The 22,130-nt window shown below is 38.9% G+C and overlaps 1 protein-coding gene across 4 annotated transcripts in view; it reads left to right on the top strand.

Moving 5' to 3' along the window:
* Positions 1-22,130, top strand: part of TAF3 (TATA-box binding protein associated factor 3) — a 152,356-nt gene that overhangs the window by 117,071 nt on the left and 13,155 nt on the right. For all 4 annotated transcript variants that reach the window (XM_059912107.1, XM_059912106.1, XM_059912109.1 and 1 more), the window contains one exon: positions 7,969-8,051. In XM_059912107.1, coding sequence (XP_059768090.1) covers positions 7,969-8,051 — 83 coding nt within the window. The remainder of the gene's footprint in view (positions 1-7,968; positions 8,052-22,130) is intronic.

Raw genomic sequence — 22,130 nt, 5'->3', positions numbered from 1 at the left:
TCAGGGCTTTAAAAATAATAAACATTATTGTCTCTGGAGTTAAACCTGAGTTCCCATCCTGACTTTTTCAGCCCTGTGAACTTGGGCAAGTGGCTTAGGTGAGGATTAAATGAGATAACATCTGAGACCTGCTTAGTACCATTTCTGGCACATAAGTAAATGCTGAATAAGTGGAGAAGGCGGTGATGGTGATGGCGAGTGTTACTATTCCATTTTGAATCAACCACTAAAACACAGAAACCTGAAAAGAGGCGGCTGCTTCATTGGACCCTGGTGACTGACCTGTGTGTGACAGGGTGAGTCGGCTGTGGTTCCAGTGTTGAAAAATTATGTCTGCTTCCTGGGCATTCTTTTAAATTTTAGCCCTTTGCACAGCTAGGAAAGGGTAAATCTAGTGTAACCCGTGGGATGCCATTGACAAGGAGTAGAAATTGAGATATTAACTTAAACATTAGGACTTCTCTGTTTTCAACCCCACTTAATCCCCCTAAGTATCAAGCCATATGAGTAAATGAAAATAGACCTGAAATTGGGTTGCCTGTGATCTAAGAATTTTCTTACATACGCACAGAAGACAACAAGAGTAAATCAAAACAAGGCGTACATAAGCTGCCCCAAGAAAAAGTCCGCGGTCAGAAGGCCGAGGGCCGTAGTTTCCTTCCTCCTGCTCCTCCTCACCAGCTCACAGAAGCAACGGTCATGGACATTGACCTGGATCAGCAAGCAAGGGCATTGTTTTTTTGTTGTTGTTGTTTTTTAATTTATTTTATTTTTGGCTGTGTTGGGTCTTCGTTTCTGTGCGAGGGCTTTCTCTAGTTCCGGCAAGCGGGGGCCACTCTTCATCGCGGTGTGCGGGCCTTTCAGTATCGCGGCCTCTCTTGTTGCGGAGCACAGGCTCCAGACGTGCAGGCTCAGTAGTTGTGGCTCATGGGCCTAGTTGCTCCACGGCATGTGGGATCTTCCCAGATCAGGGCTCGAACCCGTGTCCCCTGCATTGGCAGGCAGATTCTCAACCACTGCGCCACCAGGGAAGCCCCATTGTTTTTTAATTAAAAGAAAAACCTCCCCATATTTACTTTACCTGCCTGTAAAGTTTTTACCAGTCATACCCACTTTTATCAATACAAGAACCAATAAAGATCCCATTAATTAAACGGGAATCTGCATGGTAGATAGAAGGAGCCTTGGACTTTGGAATCAGGCAGATCTGAGGCAGGTGTTTTAGTTCCTTAATCCATAGGCATTTCATCTTTATTTTTCATTTTATTTTATTTTATCTTTTTGGCCGCACCGTGCGGCATGCGTGATGTGCCCCGACCAGGGATTGAACCCGCACCCCCTGCAGAGGAAGCATGGAGTCTTAACCACTGGACCGCCAAGGAATTTCCCGGCATTTCGTCTTTAAAGTGGGATATGATAATAACACTTTTTAAAAAACTGCAGACAGTAATAGTTAACATTTATTGAGTATTTACTGTATGCTAAACACCATATACAAGTTTAGTTCCTTATCACAACTCTATCAGGTAGATACTGTAATTATTGTCACTTTAAGATAAGAATCTGAGGCTTAGAGAGATGAATAAACTTGCCCAGGATCACACACCCAATAAGTGGTTGAACGGGAACCGCAATTTCAACCCAGGCCATCAGCTGCTATAACTAATGTTCTTAACCACACTCCTTTCCTACAGTTAAATTAAAAATGGATTAAGTGAAATAATTTATGGCACCGGGTTCAGTGATGCACCCTCAGAAGGAAAAACCGTTTTTCTAGTAGTGGTAATAATCCAGAGTATGGCGATTTATGCACAGTCTTCTAACTCCCCTTTATGGGCAGTAATATGCCTCAGTCAGGGTTAGGAGTCCGGTCTTTCATCTGTTTCAAGTAGAACCCAAGTAAATTTTTACGGAAAACATACGAAGAGCAAGGTGTTAAACGGTCACAAACTTGACCATAATAGCTTTAGCTGTGATAAACCTAATAGAAAATTTCAGAGCAGTTTAAATTTTTATTATAATTTTGTATTTGTGTTTGTGTCAGTGTATGTATTACATGACTTTATTTCAAACCATGGCTCTTTTTACTTGTGGTATTTTCAGTAAAAATATAAATAAGAAAATGTCTCGTTTATGTTAGTGGAATTGAAGGTTCATATAACCTTGTATAGAAGACAAGCCAAAATCCATCTGTCGAACTTGGAAATATGTCTTTATGCTCTTATTGGAATATGATCTGAGAAGACCTGGTAGAGTTTCACCCCAAAATGATGACATCACAGACTGTAGATAAAAAGGCCCAATACTGGGCCTTGAAGAGCCTGGGCTTTGGCAGTCAGACTGACCTGGTTTTTGGTCTCAGCTCTGCCACTTCTTAGTTACTCACCAGGCTCTCCTAACCTCTGACCCTCTGCTTCCTTCCCTCTCTCCCTTCTCCCATTCGACACCGGGAAGAGACCGCATCATTATAAAGTATGCTTTCCCTGTGTTTAAAAACAATAGTTTTATACGTGCTCTAAGAATATTTTGGCTTAAAAGGCTTTCTCTTCTGCCTTCTCATAGGAAACACTGAGTGAAGACTAGTTTGTGTCATTTAAGATACATGGACTCGGACAATCCAGTTTCTTTACAATAACCAATAATGCTGATAATCAACCCAGAGATAATTGGGATCTGTTTATAATGGAAAGCTCATACTTCTATAATGGAGCGCCCCACCCCACCCCCGTTTTTCTCCTGTTGGCTGATGAATTGTTTTATTTGAGCTAACATTGGCGATTGAGTGAACTAACCCAGATGGTAAATGACATCAGCACACACTTGGTATTTAATGAGTGAGTACACTTGGTCCTTGCCAGGCCTGGCCGACAGCTCTGAGGCGGGGAGACCGTCGCTCCTGTTCCTCAGTTGAGAAAACTGCGCAGGGAGGTACGGTGACTTGTGGACAAGCTGTGACATGACCCAGGCCTGTCTGCTTGAAGCCCGTGGGCTTCTCAGGCCCACGATGGAAGCTGGTGAGGGGGATGAGAATGGCTCACAGTCTAGAGTAAAGGGCCATCGTGATTTTTAGAAAACTTTAGTCCCTGATCAGCCCATAGTGAGCTCCCGTTCAGCTGCCATATTTTAAAGGACAGGCAGTGGCGGTCCTCAAAGCTTGAATGATTTCAGTCATCAGAGCAATTAAAATGTCTCATGTGTCTCCAGTCTATCCCCAAATCCCTTAGCATCTGCCCCGAAATAATCTTTTATTGAACTTAAACAGTTTGTTTTTTAGAGAATGAGAAGTGGTCTTCCCGGTTTGTGCCTTTGACAGAAGGTCTCCATCGTCTTTCCTTTCTATGTAAAGTACTGTTGACTCGTTTCCAGCCTTTTCTCATCAGCTTTCATGATTAACTAGTGAAATGAAGGGTTTTCAGTAAATAAAATAACCCCAGTAAGAAGGGGGAAATATTCCCTCCTGTTTCTTATAACTATTTGTTCCAAGGGGAAGCCAGTAACTTAATGTTTAAGTGAGTATGTTTGAATTTATCGAAGTTTCCTGAAGTCCATCCCCAAGGCTTCAGAGGAATGAACTGAACACTTACTGAAAGCCCGAGTCCTGTTTCATTGTCCTCGCGGGATCCCACTTGTTTTACTTCACCACAACCATAGATCTTCTGTCTGTTGAATATTTTAAACAGTCTATCAGTGTTAGACTATGTTTCTGAATGGAAATAATGTACAGACCTTCATCGTTAAGAAAGACAACAGGATGGTTACCATTTGTCATAGTTCAGCATCTAAAATAGTCGGTTTTTAAATTCAGCTTTTCACCAGTAGTATTTCTGGGTGTTTTTCTGACATATTAGCATAGATAGACGTCTGAACTAGTGCTGGCTGAACTTGCTGCCACCCTACCTAGCACACACACATAGGTTTTTTTTGTTTTTTTTTTTTTTAATGAAAGAAGTTTAACATTTAAAAAAATAGAAAGTAAAACTTGGCCAGATTATATTGACAAAGCTGCCCATTACCTTTGCAGAAAGTCCCTGTCAGAAGATAAACTTTAAAGCTGGAATGCATGAAAGAGTTCCAAGATAGAATTTAAATTTAAACTGATTCCTTATAGATAAGCTTTTTAAAAATCCACCTCTTTGCTTCAAGTCAGGATTTTAAAAATAAATTTCCCCTTTAAATCTCTTGAGCGATTTTCATTTTTTGCAAGGCCGCACTGCTGGTGTCCCGGAAAAATGGAGAGTTAGAGCTTTATCAGTTGGTGCCCTGAGGTATGTGGCAAAGAAGCTAAATCCTTGAAGATTAGCAAAAAAAATGCAGCACATGGCAATAAGGGGCTTATATGACTACTAGTATTAGTTCAGGTGAAAGAAGTATTGCTTATACATAAAACTGGACAAATCCACTGACAATGTATTTTTAGTTAGCTACAAAGGAGTCTTATATTACTGGACTTTGCCTCTTTGGTGAATTGGGAAGCTTAGTAATCCACTGTAAATGCTGTTCTGCGTGCCCCAATTCTCAGCATCGCTCTAAAGTACTGTTCTTTTATTTTAACCCTTACAAGCTCGTGTTTCCCCCAGATTTTCGTTTCATGCCATTAAAAGATGGCAGTAAGTAATTGAAGTCATTGTCATCTAGTTTGTTGCTTGCTGGGATGGACACATGAGAAATTATTTCATGATTGTAGGAAACATCCCTGTGTTTTTATTTGGGTGGGCATTCAGATAAAGTTAACAAACAAAAGTCTGGTGAGAAATTTTTATTTAGAAACTGTACTTTCTGTATCTACATTGTTAACATCCTTATTAGTCTTTTTCCATGCTTGCTTGAATTTTATCTTTAAGTTAAATCTGCTTTAACTTCTTTAAGAATGAAATTTAACTATTAAATTTAACTATTAAGTATTTAACTATTTTTAGGTAGGGTTGCAATATGTCCTGGTTTGCCTGGGACAGTCCAGTTTACACCTGTTACATGGTGTAAATAACATAGAGAAAAAAATATATTTTACAGTGTACCCTAGACATCTCACAAGTATATGTCATTCATCATAAAAGACATTGACAAAGAAACGAAATAGCTTCATGCAAGACATCAGCATTACCAGAAAAAAGGACTCAGAAATGTCTGGCAAAGAGTCACGAGTAGTATGGTAGAACAGGATGAATTTGGTGCCAGGAGAACTGGATTTCAGTCATTTACTTACTAACTTTGTAACTGGCCAAACCACTTAATCTTTCTGAGCCCTTAGTACATGTGAGTAATAATAGCTTCCACACCTACCTTATAGAGTTGTGAAGATCAAATTGGATTATGTATATGGGACACACTTTGTGAAGTGCTATACAGGTAAGTTATAGTTATTGTGTAGTGTGGTAATAGCAGTGGACCAAAATACAATGTGAAGCATAATAATAGTGAAGAAGATTTTTTGAAAGGTAGGGCAAACAGCTTTATTTTTTAATAAAGCTTAAGAAAGTGTTATTTAAGTGCTTCAATAATAGTATTGTGGGTTGAAGGAACATGGAATACTACTCCCAATACTCAGGTCAATTAGGAGTGTGTGACCCTAAAATTTTTTAGAATTGAAGAAATATAGGAACTTTATATAATTTTTTATTCTCTGAATAAAAAGAATTGTATTCAGTCCTAGTTTTGCTATTTTTGTGACCTTAAAACAGAAAAGGAAAAAGAAACAGGAAAGAAAGGAAAAATGGTTGCTTCATGTATGATCAGTTTCTCTGTAAAATGGAAACCATACCCCAACCGGTTTGTTAAAGAACCTAAATGAGAACATCTGGAAAATAACCAAACACAATGCCTGGCAAACATTAAGTGTTTTATAAATGTTTGTTTTGTATATATTTGTTTATTTTCCCACAGATAACAGAATGGTGAGAAAAATATAGAAGTCTTAGTAGTTTACAAAATAGGCTAGACCACTGATTTTCAGATTTGTTTAGATATGGAACCCTGTGTTCAAAAAAAAAGACGAGAGGAGAGGACTTTGCTAGGGACAGGGAAGGAGTGTGATGAAGACCTCAGTGAAGAAACAGACGGGGCATTTGGAAAGATTGTCTAGAAGGAGTGGTTTAGTGGTGTGGTTGGGCCAGAAAGTAGAGTGGAGTTGGGTGAGGAATGAAGGAGAAATGGAGAAATGCAGACGATGAAGTGAAGACTAGAAAGTGTGAGGGGTTGTCAGCGAGAGGTTGAAGGGGAGGTAAGTTTTTTAAAGGATAGAGTTGAGCGCATTTGAAAGCTAGATGAAAATAATGAGTGGAACTGAGAAGCTGAAGATGCTACAAATAAGGAGGAAGTCTTTCGAAGACTGGAGGAGATGGACTCTAGTGTAATTGTGAGTGCAGAGAAGTTTGTAGGGAATTGAAGGAATTCTGCTTAGTGGCCTCAGTATTTTTTCCTGTGGGGTTTGAAGGGCAGAAGAGGAAGGAAATCATGGGATGGGTCTTAAAAGCTGTAAATAATCGCTTCCGATTAATTTTTAAAATATATCTTAAGCACTTATGTGTCAGACCCTACGATAGGATCTGGGAAATAGCAACAAACAGAACAGGCATGGTCTCTGCTCTTAACTAGTTTAACTGGGAATCCAAATAAGCAGATAGTATTAAAGGCACAGATGAAATTGGAGTTTTGATGGCAGAAGTTTGTACAGTTTTAAATATTTTCTTTGGAATTACTCAGTGCCCTAGAGAATGATTTTAGATTGGTCCTGGATGAATGGTGAAATGACCAAGAGGCAAGGGAGTTGAGGGTGCTTGCAGGATAAGTGGTTCATTCAACAGACATTGGTTGAGTACCTCCTGCCTACCATACACTGTTCAAGAGAATGATCGAAGTCATAGATCTTGATGTGACGGGATTAAAAAAAAAAAAAAAACTCAAGAAGGGGACAGGTAAAAACATGAAAAAAATGATAGATTTGATCAATGTGCAATATATTGATTGTATGATATACTATACTGAGCACTACGTTATAAATTCCTTCCCCTTTAGAACCACTGCACTGTTCTGTTATGATTTAACTCTTGAGCTTGAAATATATAAGTCAGTGGTTTGCACTAGTTGTCACAGTGACTAGCAGTGTCCTACTGGCATGTAGTTGTACCCGAGCCAGGGATGTTAAACATCTGGCCGTGCCTGGGACCACCAAGGAACCATCCCACCAAAAATGCCGGAATACTCTGATGTAGATAATAATTTGAACTGCACATCTCTTGTTCATTTTGTTCATTCAAAATGTCAATTGTTCTATATAGGATCTTCAAGCCAGAAATTGTGGAGAATCCCTTTAACACCATACTTAATTTGTGTATTCCCTTTCTGATTATTAGCTCAGATATTTGTGAGATCTTCAACTTATTCAGCAGTTATTGCCTTCACCATAAATCCTTTCTAAATAAATATGCTTTGTCTCGTACAATATTTTAGATCATTTTTCTACTAGCCAAAAAATGGAAGAGTTCAGTGTTGTAGTTACACTTCGTGTGTCAGTTTTCTTTTATGACATTGTAAACATAAGATGAGTTTAATGTTTTTCAAGACCCATAAATAGATGCATTTTATCTTGTAGTGAAGCTATCACTGCATTTTTTTTCTGTTTTTGTTAAGTCTGGCAGTTACTTAAACGTTCCACTGAATGACCCAGGTAACAGTTTCTGTTTAAAAATTCTAACAATAAAATCCAAGAAATTAGTCAAAACTAAGAAAATGCAGAAATAACTCCCATATTTACTAAAGTGTTTAAAGTTTATGGAATTTCCCATGTTGCCTGGTAGCCTTCAGTTGGGGAGCGAAAACAAAATAGCCCAGTTTATCTTTACATCTAGCATTTTAGACACATTTGAAACTTAAAGGCTTATCAAGTTTGTGGAGATGAGGAAGTAGGAGAAAAGGGAGGAGGTACTTTTGTTGAAAAAAATGTATTTGACTCTAACGTAATATCTTCAACAGATAAAAGTGGAGCCAGTGGTCCCAGCCCCAAGCCCCGTGATCCCCAGATTGACTCTCAGAGTTGGAGCTGGCCAAGACAAAATGTAAGTACAGACACTTCCAGTTAGGGTGCAATAGATGGAACTTAACCTTCACTGCTCCTTCCTAGTGGATTTGATTCTATAGACCTTTTCCCAGTGTGAATATGTAGTAGGGTCAAGCTGTATTTTGAGAAGTCTTCATTTTCAAATTTTTATTGGTGTCTTCCTCAGAGTTAATGCTTATTGCTTTATTCAACATATAGGATCCTTTGTTTTTTGGGGTTTTTTTTTCTGGCACTTTTTCTCTTTTATAAAGACTAGCACAGGACATTGTTTCTGCATAGTTTGTAAGGCTCTGGTTATCTGAAAAATAAGAAACTATGTATTGAATGGACTGACTACCATGTTACACCCAGGTGGATGTAATGTTAAACCTTTTCAAGTGTGTGTTCTCTGTCACCAGGACAAAGAATGAAGATTCTCTTCTTGCTCAGATGGCACATGGTTTTATTCTGTGCATATAAAACAAGGATACTGCCAAAGGCTTGGTGAAACAGTATATAGTAGTAACAACTGAAGTCTGAATTGTCTGCTCTTTTTTTGAGAGAGAGAACTGGAAATGTAAACCCCATGTTTGCTGTTTATTTTCTTAATTTTCACGGAATCATCACATCCACCCACCCTGCTTCAAAGTAAATTAGTTGGCTTTGTTTCTTTTATTCATTTTGAGGGTATGAATTAAGGTCTACAGTGCTATTATATGATCCTAATAGGATAATGAAGCATTGATTTTTTTTTTTGTAAATCATGTTGAAAATCATTCTTCTAAAAATCATATTATACATCATTTAAATGAATTTTACAAGCTCAAAGTACAAGTTTACAACCTTATTTTTTACCAGTAAGCCTGAAAATGGATTAGTTTACCTTGCAAACCATCAAATATTATGTAGAAAATAGGCTTACAAGGCATTTAACTTTCATTCAATTTTTAGCCATAAAAATGAAAGTAGTAGCCATGAACTTACTTATTTAGTAGGTAGAGTAGACAACAGGAAATTTGCTTTGCATTCTCATGGTTCGTTCCATCTTAAAGTCTGTGTGTAGCGTGTATTTTATGCAGCCACTGCTTCTGTTAGTTCTAAGTGTAATACAACGAAAAATCCCAGCGTCATTCTCATGAATGGTGGTGTAGGGCAAACGTGGCCTTCTAGGAGAGTGTATATTCTTCTGAAAGAAGAAAATCCGAATAGTTTGTGCTTTTCTTACCGAAATTATCTGTGTAATTTCCACGTTACTCGTTTTGGTTGTGCCAGTAGAGACCTAGACAGTAGGTGGTAGTATTGCTGACAAGCTCAGAAAACGTAACAAAAATACTATAGATTGAGCTCTTTTTAAACCAAATATTGGTTCTGGTGCCCTCTATCTTACCTACAAAAATTTTAGTAACATCCTTCTCCCTCAACCATCAGAGGACAGAGGGCTAGTTAACAAAGAGACCCAACCAAAATAACTGTACCTACCATCTCCTTGGAAATCCTGTACTTGGGTTCACTACTCTAAAGGGAAGATGTTCTTATTTATCACTGGAGAACTACTTTTCTCCTACCCATTCATATTTATTCCATTTTTCTCATAACTCACCATTACTTCATCTTTCCTTTCACACAGAAGTTTGGCTTGCTTATTCCTTTAGAGAAATAAGGTTTGTAAAAAGGCACTGATAATAATATTCATCTCATCTACCCTTAAGCGTCTTTCAGTTATTCTGTTGAGTAATTTCTTTTCCTCTCGATAAATCACTCATCTACCTAAGATATTGGAAGATGTGAGAAATAGATCCTATGACTCTGGAACAAAATGTTCAGTATTACGGAAATTATAGTACCCAGACATTCTAGACAAATTGTCCTTGAAAGTATAACTTTATGTAACATGTAAACTTTCTGACATTTAGGTAAATAACTCCCATATCATATGAATAATTAATCACTTGACCAAAGTCAGACACAAGGAAATACATATAATGAACAAAGGAATAACTTAAGTGAAATATATTACATTTTAAACTTAAAAAGAGAGAGAAGAAGAGGCCCAAGTCACATAGCAATAGGATTTTATATAAAATATAAGTTAATGAGTAAGGGTTTTTTTTTTTTTAACTTATTTGTTTTCTGTTTTTTTGTTTTAAATCTAAATCAGGGGTCAGCAAACTATGGCCATGGCCAGTCCATCCCACTCTCTGTTTTTTATGACTCACAAGCCAAGAATGGTTGAAAAAAAATTAAAAGAAGGATAACATTTTATGAACATGAAAATAATATGAAATTAAAAGTAATCTTTTATTGTCATAGCATAAGGATACATGACTTATTCCTTGGCAGTAATAATGGAAAAGAGATGGTAGAGTCATATAAATGTGCCTTCACTTAGTTTGTATACAGCCAGGGGGTGTAATAATGCTCTTTTGAAGTGGAATTAATGAGCAGACTAGCATTCAAATGGGGGAGTTTGAATAGTCTAGGAGGAGGGGTTGTTTACTGCTAAAGAACAGGCAGAGAATAGAGTCTTTTGAAACTACAGGAAAAAGAAAAAGCTTTACAGGGTTCAAATTATACACTCTCTTTGGAAGATGTTTAAGACAATATTTAGTTTCTAAATCTTATAAAGAAATTATGCCTTTGACCCATGATCCAGGAAGGTACTTTGAGGTTAGATTATTTCCTCTGTTCTCTATTATTGTCCCTTGAAGCCAGACAGAGGGCCCTTGTTTTCCCCTTAATTTAACGTGCCTGGAAACTGGATTCTAAAGGGTCTGTGGTCAGTCCAGTGCCTCCTTCTGATAGTGTTAAAATTCAGGGTGACTTTACAAGGACCTCAAATTCCTTTAATAGGTCTCCCAGTAATGGGGACCCAGAGTTCCTGTTAGTCTGTATTGAAGATGAAACTAAAATACTAACCCTGAAGTTACAATCTCAACATCCATAGTTTGTGGGGGTGATATGAATGGGGAGAAACAACACATTCAAATAAATCATTAAGTAACTGAGTCTGGCCCAACAGTCAAGTTTTGCCTTGATGCCGAGAAAGCAGGTAGGTTTCAGCTTGCCCAGGAGCAGCACCTGGAGCCATATTGATCAGGATTTTGAAGGTCCCGCTGGACTTGGTGACAGAGAGTACAGTGCGTGTGATGTCCGCTATGGGATGGGCAAGTGGCAGCACAGTCGCCATGTCATTTGTTATCCCAGTCTTACCATCCCTTTATTTTGAGCAAGTGTAGGGAAATTGGGCTAACTTTCGGCATTCGTTCATTTATTCATTTCTATGAAGGATATAAATAGAGCAGAGTAACGTGAGGAAGGGAGTACCTTAGGGTGGGACTGTTTAGATAGGATTGTTGGGAAAGACATGGCAGAACATTAAATGTGTGGTTATATTTATAAAGCTCAAAATTCTGTTAAAGGAGCTTCTCATTAAAAAAGATAACTTTAGGAATTGGTAAGGTATTAAGAAAAAAGGTCAAGGTTTGTAAAGATTTGGGGGTGAATAATGGTGGTGCTTAGGGGGTTAAGCGTTCTTTCCCCCTCACATTTCTCAAATGTATCTTGAATGCTGTCGTCTCCCTGGTACTGGGGAAGCAGCTCTGTCCTTTTCTCCGTCTGTTCCTTGGCTCTTCTGAGGGCAGAGTGGCTCTCCCACCAGGGAGCTTTGGTCTGGTCGGTAGGGTTACTGTACTGGAGAAGTTGGGAGCTGGTCCTGCTCTCAGGACATTGCTGCCCGTATTCAATGAGCTCACCAGGGAGGGGGTAATGAATTGGGCCCCGCCAAAAATCCAGTAAGGCTCAGTTATTGTTCCAGTTAGATACTGTATTTGATCAAGTGACACAGAATCATTTATGATACCTTTCATGAAAACAGTATCATTATCATTAATAATTCTAAATTTTCTTTTGGCTGAGAGGTCACAATAAGTATTCTCTTTCACAAGTTTAATCCTTTTCCCAAAATATGCAAATTACGCTGAGATATTTTTCAGTGACCACTTTACTGCTGGAAATTACAGTTTTCTTTCTGCTAACATTTTATCACCACAGCTGTGAGTATTATAATACTCACGGTATTATGTATTTCTTATAATTCAGGAAATTCTTTCATTAATCAGACCTCTTTTAGCAGAGGTGCTGAAAATTGGACACTTTTTTTTTTCATGTAAGTAATTCAGTTTTTTTATTGCAGTTTATAGAGTTTAGTTTATGGCTGGGAGGAGGCTTCTTAATACTTGTAATTTCTAAATTATTTATATATGCTGTAAAAATGAGAGCTAAAACTTTGCTGATTAATCTTGAAAAATAATGTTCAACCTTTAAAAATGTAAAATATGTACAGATATTTGTTGTCTTTTTTTTTTTTTTCTTCAATTTATTTTATTTATTTATTTTTGGCCGTGTTGGGTCTTCGTTGTTGCGCACAGGCTTTCTGTAGTTGCGGAGCGGTGGCTTTTCTTGTTGCAGAGCGCGGGCTCTAGGTGCGCGGGCTCAGTAGTTGTGGCTCGCGGGCTCTAGAGCTCAGGCTCAGTAGTTGTGGTGCACGGGCTTAGTTGCTCCGCAGCATGTGGGAATCTTCCCAGACCAGGGATGGAACCCATGTCCCCTGCTTTGGCAGGCGGATTCTTAACCACTGCGCCACCAGGGAAGCCCTGTTGTCTTTTTTGTGGTCCAAACTTTTCTGATTAACTGTTTTTGATAGGACAGCCAGCAATAGAGGATAACCATGGGCAATTACAAAAATAACCATTTAAAATATTTTTAAAGAAAGTAAGTGTTTTATATTTTTATGTAGCCAGATTTCACTGAAAGACATATAATAGGTGAAACGTGTATAGTGGTGTTTTAGTGACAAGTTCTTTAGAAAAATAATAGCAAATGATTTTTATCTCACTTTCTATATTTTGTCCTACACTTAAAATGTCATTTATTCATATGTAGATTTTTTTCCAGTCTAAAATTTAAGGGTGACTTAAAGAGAGAACATAAAGATACTAGAAAATACTAGGAAACCAAGGCCAAGGAGAGGAAAAAGAAGCAAATGACTGCACATCAAATATGATTATGGCTTCCTAGCAATAAGTGCAGAGTGAAATGCAGTTTTAAAAAGGAAGGTACCTCCTAGTTTCTCAGGAGAGACAAAGTTTTTGAAGACACTAAATTTGAAATTTTATTTCCATGAGGAACCAGATGGCAAGAACACCTTTTTTTTATTTGACTGTTTCTTACACCAACCCCTGATCCAAGGATGTAACATAGACACACACTCAGTGAAGGTGCCTCTGTAAGGAGTCTTCCTTTCCCTAGTTGAAACACTCACTTTCTCTATGTATTAGTCAGGACTGTTGGTTGCAAGTAGGAGAAACCCTAATCAAACTAGCTCAAAGAAACTGGCTTTAGGCAAAGTGGTAACAAGGGTTCAAAAACTGTCATTAAGACTCTGTTCACTTTCTTTTTCTCCGTCTAACCTCTGTGTGGTGGCAAAGATGGTGCAAGTTGCTCTTGGCTGGTGTGGTTCTTAGTGCTCACAGGCTGAACTGCCCGCCCCCGCTTTCACAGCATCTGCTGTGGGTTCCCATCCAGGAACCAGCCCCAGTGGGAGGGGGAGAGCCCTGTTAGAAGGGGAAATGTTAGGTTCCAGAAGGAAAGAAGGACTCTCCTACCAGAATAAGGGATGAGGGGCAGGCAAAAACAATTGATATGTTTTTATTTTATTTAGGGAAAGGCAATCAGATTCATATTTTTATGAAAGTGTACTGAGGAGGCAGAGCAAGGAAGCTTATTGGTTAAAAGAAAAGATCCTTTAGAAATAAAGTTTAAGAACATTTCAGACCATCATCCTGTCAGATTTGGAAGGTCTTTTGTTCTTCTATTTTTAATTTGTTTCCCTTCCGATAAAACTGTCTGCTTTGATTTAAAAAAAAAAAAGAGAGAGAGAGATTGAAAAGTGTTGATAGTTTTCTTTGTTTTGCCCTGGTTAACTTTCCACTGATGCTGAAACATTTCATAGGTTATTTTGCCTATATTAGAAGCTAACTAACAAGAACAGTGACCCACCCCCCCCCCCAAAAAAAAATAAATAAGAATAAAACTCTTGAGTGACTGTATTTAAAATTTTTGGCAAATGACTTACTTTTAACGCTAGTGAAAGATGGTAACATTACAAATGAAACTTCCTAGCAGCTGAACAATGAGAACACAAATTGTGGGTGGTATACATTATTCTTGCTACCTTTTATACTTATAAATTCAGCAGACCCAAACCCATATATCTCAGTTATAATTCCAAGAGGAAGCAGGTGGTTAAAATTTTTCTTACTCGGGTCTTCAGCCCTTTTCTGATTTTTCCAGACTAGGATATCTTAACCTCCGTATATCACTCTCTCGTTTTTACTGAGCTAAAGTTATGATGGAATCCCCAAGTTTAATTTCTTCCTCTGGCACATGATAGTTTGTTGATTAACACCAAAGATGCAGTGTATTCAAGAGAAGAAAATAGTATGCTGTCAGAAAAACTGGCTTTAGGTTTTGGGAAATGTTTTTACTACCCAGTAAAACAACTGGAAAGATCATAATCAAAGCATTTCCATCTTACTTGTAAACAATTACAGCAGTCCTTACACGGATGCCACATTACAAGACTGGGGAAAATTTACTGGATTCCATTCTAATGCAATTAGAGCTAATTTTGTTCTTTAAATGAATAAAAGGTCAGCTAGTAAATCTAGCTTATCTTGAGTCCAGACTTCAATAAATTGTTTTATTTAATTTGTTGTAAAAGATCTTATCCTTAATGGGTCTAGGTCTTATTAGTTCACTTAGGTTTTAAAATATTTATGACCACCTTTTTAGATATGATTTGAATGATAGTTGGAAAGTTTCTCCCTGCAGTGTTATCAAGGCCCAAGATCACTAATTGAGTGAATATAGGAAGGTACTTAAGATTTGTTATCTAGACAAAGCTGATGCGGACTTCCAGAATTTAAATGTTCTTCAACCTGTGACAGGCAGAGGTAATTTAGCTATATCATGGTAACCTTTTGGATACTATCTGACTATAATTTCCCCTAAAGATCAAACTACTCACACTTCTAGTGTTTAAAGAGAATGTATACCTACTGATGAGAACACTCTTACTATTACTGACAGCAACATAGAAAATTTAAATTCTTTGCATTCTGTTGTTGTTCCCTGTCTTTTTAGGGGCTATGACATTAAAATACTTACATAGAGACTTTAGAGGCGTTGTGTGATGCTTCTTCCTTCCTGTTCCCACTCCAGCCTTCGTAGCTCGTGAGATGGAAATTTGTGTCACTGCCCGGCCTCTGTGATTTAGAACAGGGGTCCCCAACCCCCAGGCCGCGGACCGGTACCAGGCCATGGCCTGTTAGGAAATGGGCCGCACAGCAGGAGGTGAGCGGCAGGCGAGCGAGTGAAGCTTCATCTGCCACCCCCCATCGCTTGAACCAACGCCCCCACCTGCCCCCCAGCCCCCGGTCTGTGGAAAAATTGTCTTCCACGAAACCAGTCCCTGGTGCCAAAAAGGTTGGGAACCGCTCATTTAGAATATTGCAGCCTTTTAAAAGTGTGGCTGCCGTAGTCTCAACACATGGGTTGGATTGAGGGACACGTCACCGTGGGGACTGACTAGACGCGTTACCCCGTTTGGATTTACTCTTCTGGGTTCCAGAACTGCATCTGTCCTCACGGCTTGTCCTCCAGGGTCCAGCAAGGAACCCAGCATCCCTCCTGATCTTCAGGACCAGCTCCTTCTCCATCTCTGCCTTTCCTGACCCCGCCCTCCCCCCCTCACCCCCGAAGTTCTTTCCCTTCGTTATCTCTTCTCCTCTGTATCTTTCTCTCCTTCCTCTGGTATCTTCCCTTCAGCCTTGGGTTCTACCATCCTAAACCTTCCCACCTTCACCAGCCTCCCCCTCTAGATGAGGGAAAGGCCATGTAACTTCCTCTTCTCATTCTCGCTTCTCAAAGCATATTCCTTGTATGTACTTTCTTCCAATTTTTTTTTCCAGTTTTATTCCTAAACTCCCTACGCTCTGGTTTCTGCCCTGGAAACTTTTCTGAAGCTTCTCATTAAGATGATTAAATGCGTCCCAAGGCGGTGCTGCAGGCCTGTGACTTCATCCTTCCTGCTTTTCAGATACCGTTGTTCCCACCAAGCCCTTTATGAAACTCTCTAGTCCTTGTTTTTCTTGGTACTACGTGCATCTGATTCTCTTTCTCCATCATTGCTTCTATCTTTCTTTGATCACTTTTTCTTTCTCTTCTTGCCCTTGGCCTACTACTCTGTTCTTTCTCCCTAAAGTTTCTTTTTCACTTTTCAAAATTAGGTGATGATGATTCCCAAATCTTTACTTCCAGCTCAGATTTCTCCCCAAAATGCAGACTAGTCTGCCCAGTTACCTGCTAGAAAGTCTGGAAAGACCAGAGGCACCTCAAACATGGCCTTTCCAAATTGAATACACCATTATTTCCCCAACCTTGTACTCCTTATGCTTTTTATTTGTTGATGATGAGATCAGAGCCTCCATTTTCAAGCTGTCTTAGTTTCTAGAGTAACTTGAAATTAGACAAACACACTCTGACTGGAAGAATTGGGAGATTTTATTTATGTCATGTCACCAGACAGGACATCTGAAAATTAAGACGTGAGTGTCTCCCAGCTCCAAAAGTGTTGTTTTGAACAAAACTTAAGGAAAGAGAAAGACCCTTTCCTGTGAGGTCTCCTGTGAATGTCACCTGAACTCTTGTACCTCCCAGTCACCATCTTCAAATTTGGGTCTTTCCTCCTTGTCTAGACACAAGTAGTCATCAGCACCAGAGGAGGAAAGATGTTGATGCCTATTCACAGGCCTCTGGAACTGCCCCCCACCCTCCAAGCAAAGATGCCTTCGGCTCGGAAACACAAATGCCCTTAGCTACCGGAGCTATTTTGCCTCCTTGAGAGAATAACAGATTTTTCAGTTTTCCACTTTTCAAATCAAGTACCCAGCACCGATCACCCTACACCCATCTGAGCTCTAAGCTCTACCCTCTAACTGTAAAAGCTCCAGCATCACAGAAACCCAAGGCAGGGGGATGCCTCCCTCCCTTACTCCCAACCCCTCACCCACCCGACAACCAACCAGTCCCCAGCCCCTCCCCGCCTGACCGACAATATTTGTCAATTCCTTACCCTCTTCTCCTTTCCTGCTGCCTCTCAGAACTGTTCTCCATACTTAGTCCCTCCAGAGCAGTCTGTCTAGAACGCTTATGCTTTATATGTTGTGGCGCTTCCAAACTGCTTGCGGTTTCCCATGCAGAACAGGATGCTTTGCATCTTTATTCCTTTTCTCAGGTTGTCCCATCTGCCTCAAATGCCTCCACCCCCCTGCCTCTTCATCGGAGTCACTCGTATTCATCTTTTAAAACTGTCACTTGTCATTAGGGAAAGTGATCACAGCCCACCTTCCCACCCCTACCCCAGGCTAGCCATCCTTCTGCCAAGTGCCCAGAATACACTGTTTTCATCCAAATTATTCCACTTCGTATGCTTTATCGATCTACTACCCTTATGTGACTGTCTTCCCCCCCAGCCGTTTCTTGGAAATTGAGGGTGTGCCCCATTCACCTTGAACCCAGCCACCCAAGGGTAGGAGACGTAGTAGACGGGCGATAAATATTTGTTGAGATGGATTCACGGACTGAAACAGCCTCTCATCTGATGAACCATAGCACTGATTTTCACTCTGTTTGAACAAGCTTTCACAGATTTGAAGTGGTATCAAAATAAAGTTTAATTGAGTTACTTTTCCAGAATGGCTGTAACATTAGGAGTTGGTTTTATCAAGTAAAAACTCCTTAAGTAAGAGGGCTGAAGGGGACAGAGGAAGCTTACTCTTAGCCCTGGAGTACAATGGGAAGGCTACGTTTGGTCTTGAAATCTTCTGTCAGAGATTGCTTTTCCTTCCTAAACTGTGACTCCTGGTATTCTGCCTAGCTTTAGAGGTCCTTTGAATAATAAGAGGATGCTGAAAATAAGTTGCTTAAAGGAATTGGAAGATCCTACAGGTGGAGTGACTAAGTTTCCAAATGTGTTTTATTAAATAATGTAAAGTCGGTCATTCTGTAGTCTATGTAAAAGGGAAATGTGGATTTTTTTAAAGACTTGCATTATCTATCTAGTAACAGATGCACCTCTCATATACTCTGGATAGATGAAAAATGACACCCCTCAATTTGAATCTGCTTTTTTTTGAATCTGGGAGTAGCTTTTCTCCCAGAGCACACTCACTGATTGCCCATCTTTGGCTCTCTATGCCGCGTGTACTTAGGATTTTAATCAATTACTTCTGCTTCTTTAGTCCACAAAGGTGAAAAAACATGTATGTGTGTGTATACATCTCTATATATATCACATGCTATAAATATATATATATGATATTTTTTCCATGCTATTTACTGAGGAAGATAAAAATTCATGTAAAGCATGGTGATTTTTGGTGAAGACACAGCAGCTATTATCAAATTTTAATATATTTTAAAGTAGTGTTGGGTTTTCCAAGCATGACTTCAGTAATAACTGAATATTATAACACTACAGTGAGATACAAATCTTAATCACAATCCTGTTCATTTTTCAGGTTCACTGAATATCATCTTACTGCTTTTAATGTTTTCAAATAACTGGGATGTTATTTAATCCTAAAATGAATGAATGAATGAGTGAAGGTTTATCTTTTATGGTTAACTTGCAACTTTAGCATATGTTCATGTAAAAGCATCTCATCCTCCTCTGTAGACTCCAGGCTCAGAGAGTATTAAAAGTGAAGTTTCATCAATGTTGAATGTTCAGTGTCATTTGGTTTTGCTTTTTCTTACTAAATGTACCCTTTCTTTGCTGGAGAGAAGCAGAAGCTTTTCTAAAATCACAAAATCTTTTAGAAGTTCTGACTCCAGGGAATTTGGTTTTTGAAAAGAACCCTGACAGTGCCCTAGACAACACCCTCATGGTTTTACATTTTTTACAAATTGTTTTGCATTTGAAAAATACTAATTTTGATTATATACATAGTAAAACTGTGTCGAAGGAGATACACTTGTGCAAATGGTAAATTTGAATCAGATGTTGGTTCTTCTCTCAGGAATGTAGATGTAAACAATCATAATAGAGGTGGAAAGTGTTAAAGTCTATAAGAGATACATCTCAAATGATACAGAAGTTCAAGGTGATTGCTTCCAGCAAGGAAGGATCAGAAAAGACTTGGGTGGAGCAGAATCTGAGGAGGGTCCAAAGTGATGACCTCCTGAAGTCACCTGAAATAATTCTGTGTGTGTGGTTGTGTCACCAACAAGATATGCATTGAGGTTCATTCCTTTCCGTTTATTTTTGACTTGTAGGCAATTTTATAAATTTAATTTTCTGAATATGTAAGACATGTACTTGCCCCCAAAGTTGAAACTATGTAATATGTTCAGAGATGTCTTGCTTTCCGCCCTTTCCCTCTACCTTTATCCTCCTCGACCTATAGGTTACCATCTTTATTTCTTTTTTTAAATTATCCTTTTGTATATCTGTTTGCAAATATGAGGAAATATGCATTATTTATTATTTATCTAAGTATTCATGCCCTTTTTAGGGTATTTTACAGATTTTGAACATTTGACAATAGAAGTCTAATCATTTGGGTATCTTCTTTGGAAATGAAGATTCTACAGTGGCTATATTTTCCTCTAATTACTTCATGCAATCTGTTTCATTTTTCAAATAGGTCATGCCTGAATTAAAAGACAAAATGTTTGCTACTTGGTATGTACTTGGGCTATGACAAGATAAGATGATGTAAATATTCAAGAGGCAAGCCATGAGCTTGAGGAATTAAATCCATTTACAGTTATGTGCTAATTATATGAATGCTAAAAGTCGAGCTGTGAGGATCAAGAAGAATAAGGATAATGATTGATTTGAAGAATCAACATAGCACTGATTCTCATAATTGTCTTTTGTTATTTGTTCCTTTTGATCACATGTGAAATATGGAAATGACTGTGTTACACTTTGGCATTTTAAGTACCGATGCTCTAAAATATAATTTCTCCTGAATTCTGAATATTCGTTTATGTACCTAAATGTGATAAATTAAATACTTGGTATATTAATTTTCCATTCCCACATATAACAAATGACCCCAAAACTTAGTTAGCAGCTAAAGCAATAAGCGTGTTACTTCCTAGTTTCCCGTGGGTCAGGAATTCGGGTGGTTCTGACTGCAGTCTCCGTCAAGCTGTTGCCCAGGGCTTCAGTCACTGGAAGGCCTCACCAGGGATGGAGAATGCACTGCGGGCTCACACAGGCTGTTGGCAGGAGGCCTCAGTTACTGGTCACATGGGCCTCGTCCTAAGGCAGCTTCAGTGTCCTCATGACTTAGCCTCTGGCTTCCGTAGAGCAAGGCAGAAGCTGCAGTGTCTCTTATGACCTACCTCGGATGTCACACACAGTTGTTTTCACGATATCCTGTTAGCTGTCCAAGTCAGAGCCCACCCAGGCTGGGAGAACACTCCACCAGGGTGGGAGGGGGCTGCCTGCCACGCTTGGGCTTAGTATTTCCGGGACTTTTACAAGAAAAGTAAGAGAGCAAAACTGTGATGTTTTAGATAACTACAGACACAATGATCTGGTTTTATAGTAATATATAGTGAAATCTTAGTTTACAATGCAACATGGGAATCTGTTTCATGTGTATCTCAAAAGGTGCATGGTATTTCTGAGATTGATCAAAGTTCTAACTCTGAAGAAGAAAATCAAGTTGTGGCTTGAATATGTGTGTGTGTGTGTGTGTGTATGTATATATATATTTTTTAATCAAAGTGGGTTTTCTCCCAGACATCAAAGAACTTCCCTGTTGAGAAGTTTATATAACATTCATGGAGGTGCTTATTACAGTAGTCTTTACCTATGGCATCGTTTTGTCACCATTTAAAAATGGCTGTTGGCTTTTGAGGCAAGTAAGTGAGCCATGTGAGGGAACTTTTGAACTTTGTGCAGTTCAGTAGCCAGTCATACGGACTTTGATAACTTTGATGGCCGGCTTCACAGTGTTTGCACACAATCGCTGACTAATGAGGATCATTAAACTCCCCATGTAGATGTATCCAAATGGTGTTTGCCTCTAACCTCCGAGCCTCTGTGTGGCTGGAGAGGTGAGGACGGGCCCTTTGTTGACTTGTCAAGCTGTTGAGTTTGCATTACAGGCCAGGCAGCGCATGACCCACTCTATTTATTTCACTGTTTTGTGCTGGGGAAACAGGTAAAGAAATCCTGCCAAAACTCCTCCTTCTGCATGTTTTTATGAATAACACCAGTGTTTATAGCAGCTAGAGCCCTCTGATCAAATCCTCCAAAAGATGTAATGTTAGCAGCGTGGAGCCATTGTGGGACCCAGCTGTGGGCGGTGTTGGTTACTCTGAAGACATTGCTTATTCAACAGAGAGCTCTGGAGGAGAGCTTACTATGCAGTTAAAGAGGAGGGAAAGTGCCACTAAAGGGAAAGAAGTACAGAGAAAGTGCTGTTTAGAAGTAGGAAACAATAAAGATCGGCGGTGGAGGCCAATAGGAATCCAAAATTATTTTTACAGTGATCATGTTAGGTTGAGTAATGATAGTTTATCTCACAAGTGATGAGAAATTATATCATGTGATACTGTTTATGTATTTTTTCTGTAATGTTCTGTAAATTAAAGAGATAATAAAAGAATTGTTCTCAAAACTGTGCCTCCAGTTACCACAAAAGTAACTGAGCAGCTAGAATCAAAAATAACTTTCAAACTCTGTGAATTTTCTGGTGAAATACAAAAGAGTTGGGAAAGACAAGTCACTTAAGAGCCTATATAATACCAGTCTAATCTCTTGGAAGCAGAAAATTAGGACGTGTTTTGTCTCATCAACACTGAGTACCCACTTTTATGTTTTTTCCTTTTGCTACTCAGAAAATTTGAATGGGAAATATAAATATATATATATATTCAATACATACCAAATTTAAAGGGGAAATTTAATTGAACTGGAGGAATATTTGGCATTTTGGAAGGATTATCTTTATTA

Source organism: Balaenoptera ricei, chromosome 2, assembly GCF_028023285.1.
Source record: "Balaenoptera ricei isolate mBalRic1 chromosome 2, mBalRic1.hap2, whole genome shotgun sequence".
Taxonomy (NCBI): domain Eukaryota; kingdom Metazoa; phylum Chordata; class Mammalia; order Artiodactyla; family Balaenopteridae; genus Balaenoptera; species Balaenoptera ricei.
Note: the sequence above shows the minus strand (reverse complement) of the source record. Positions and strands in the feature narration are given on the sequence as shown.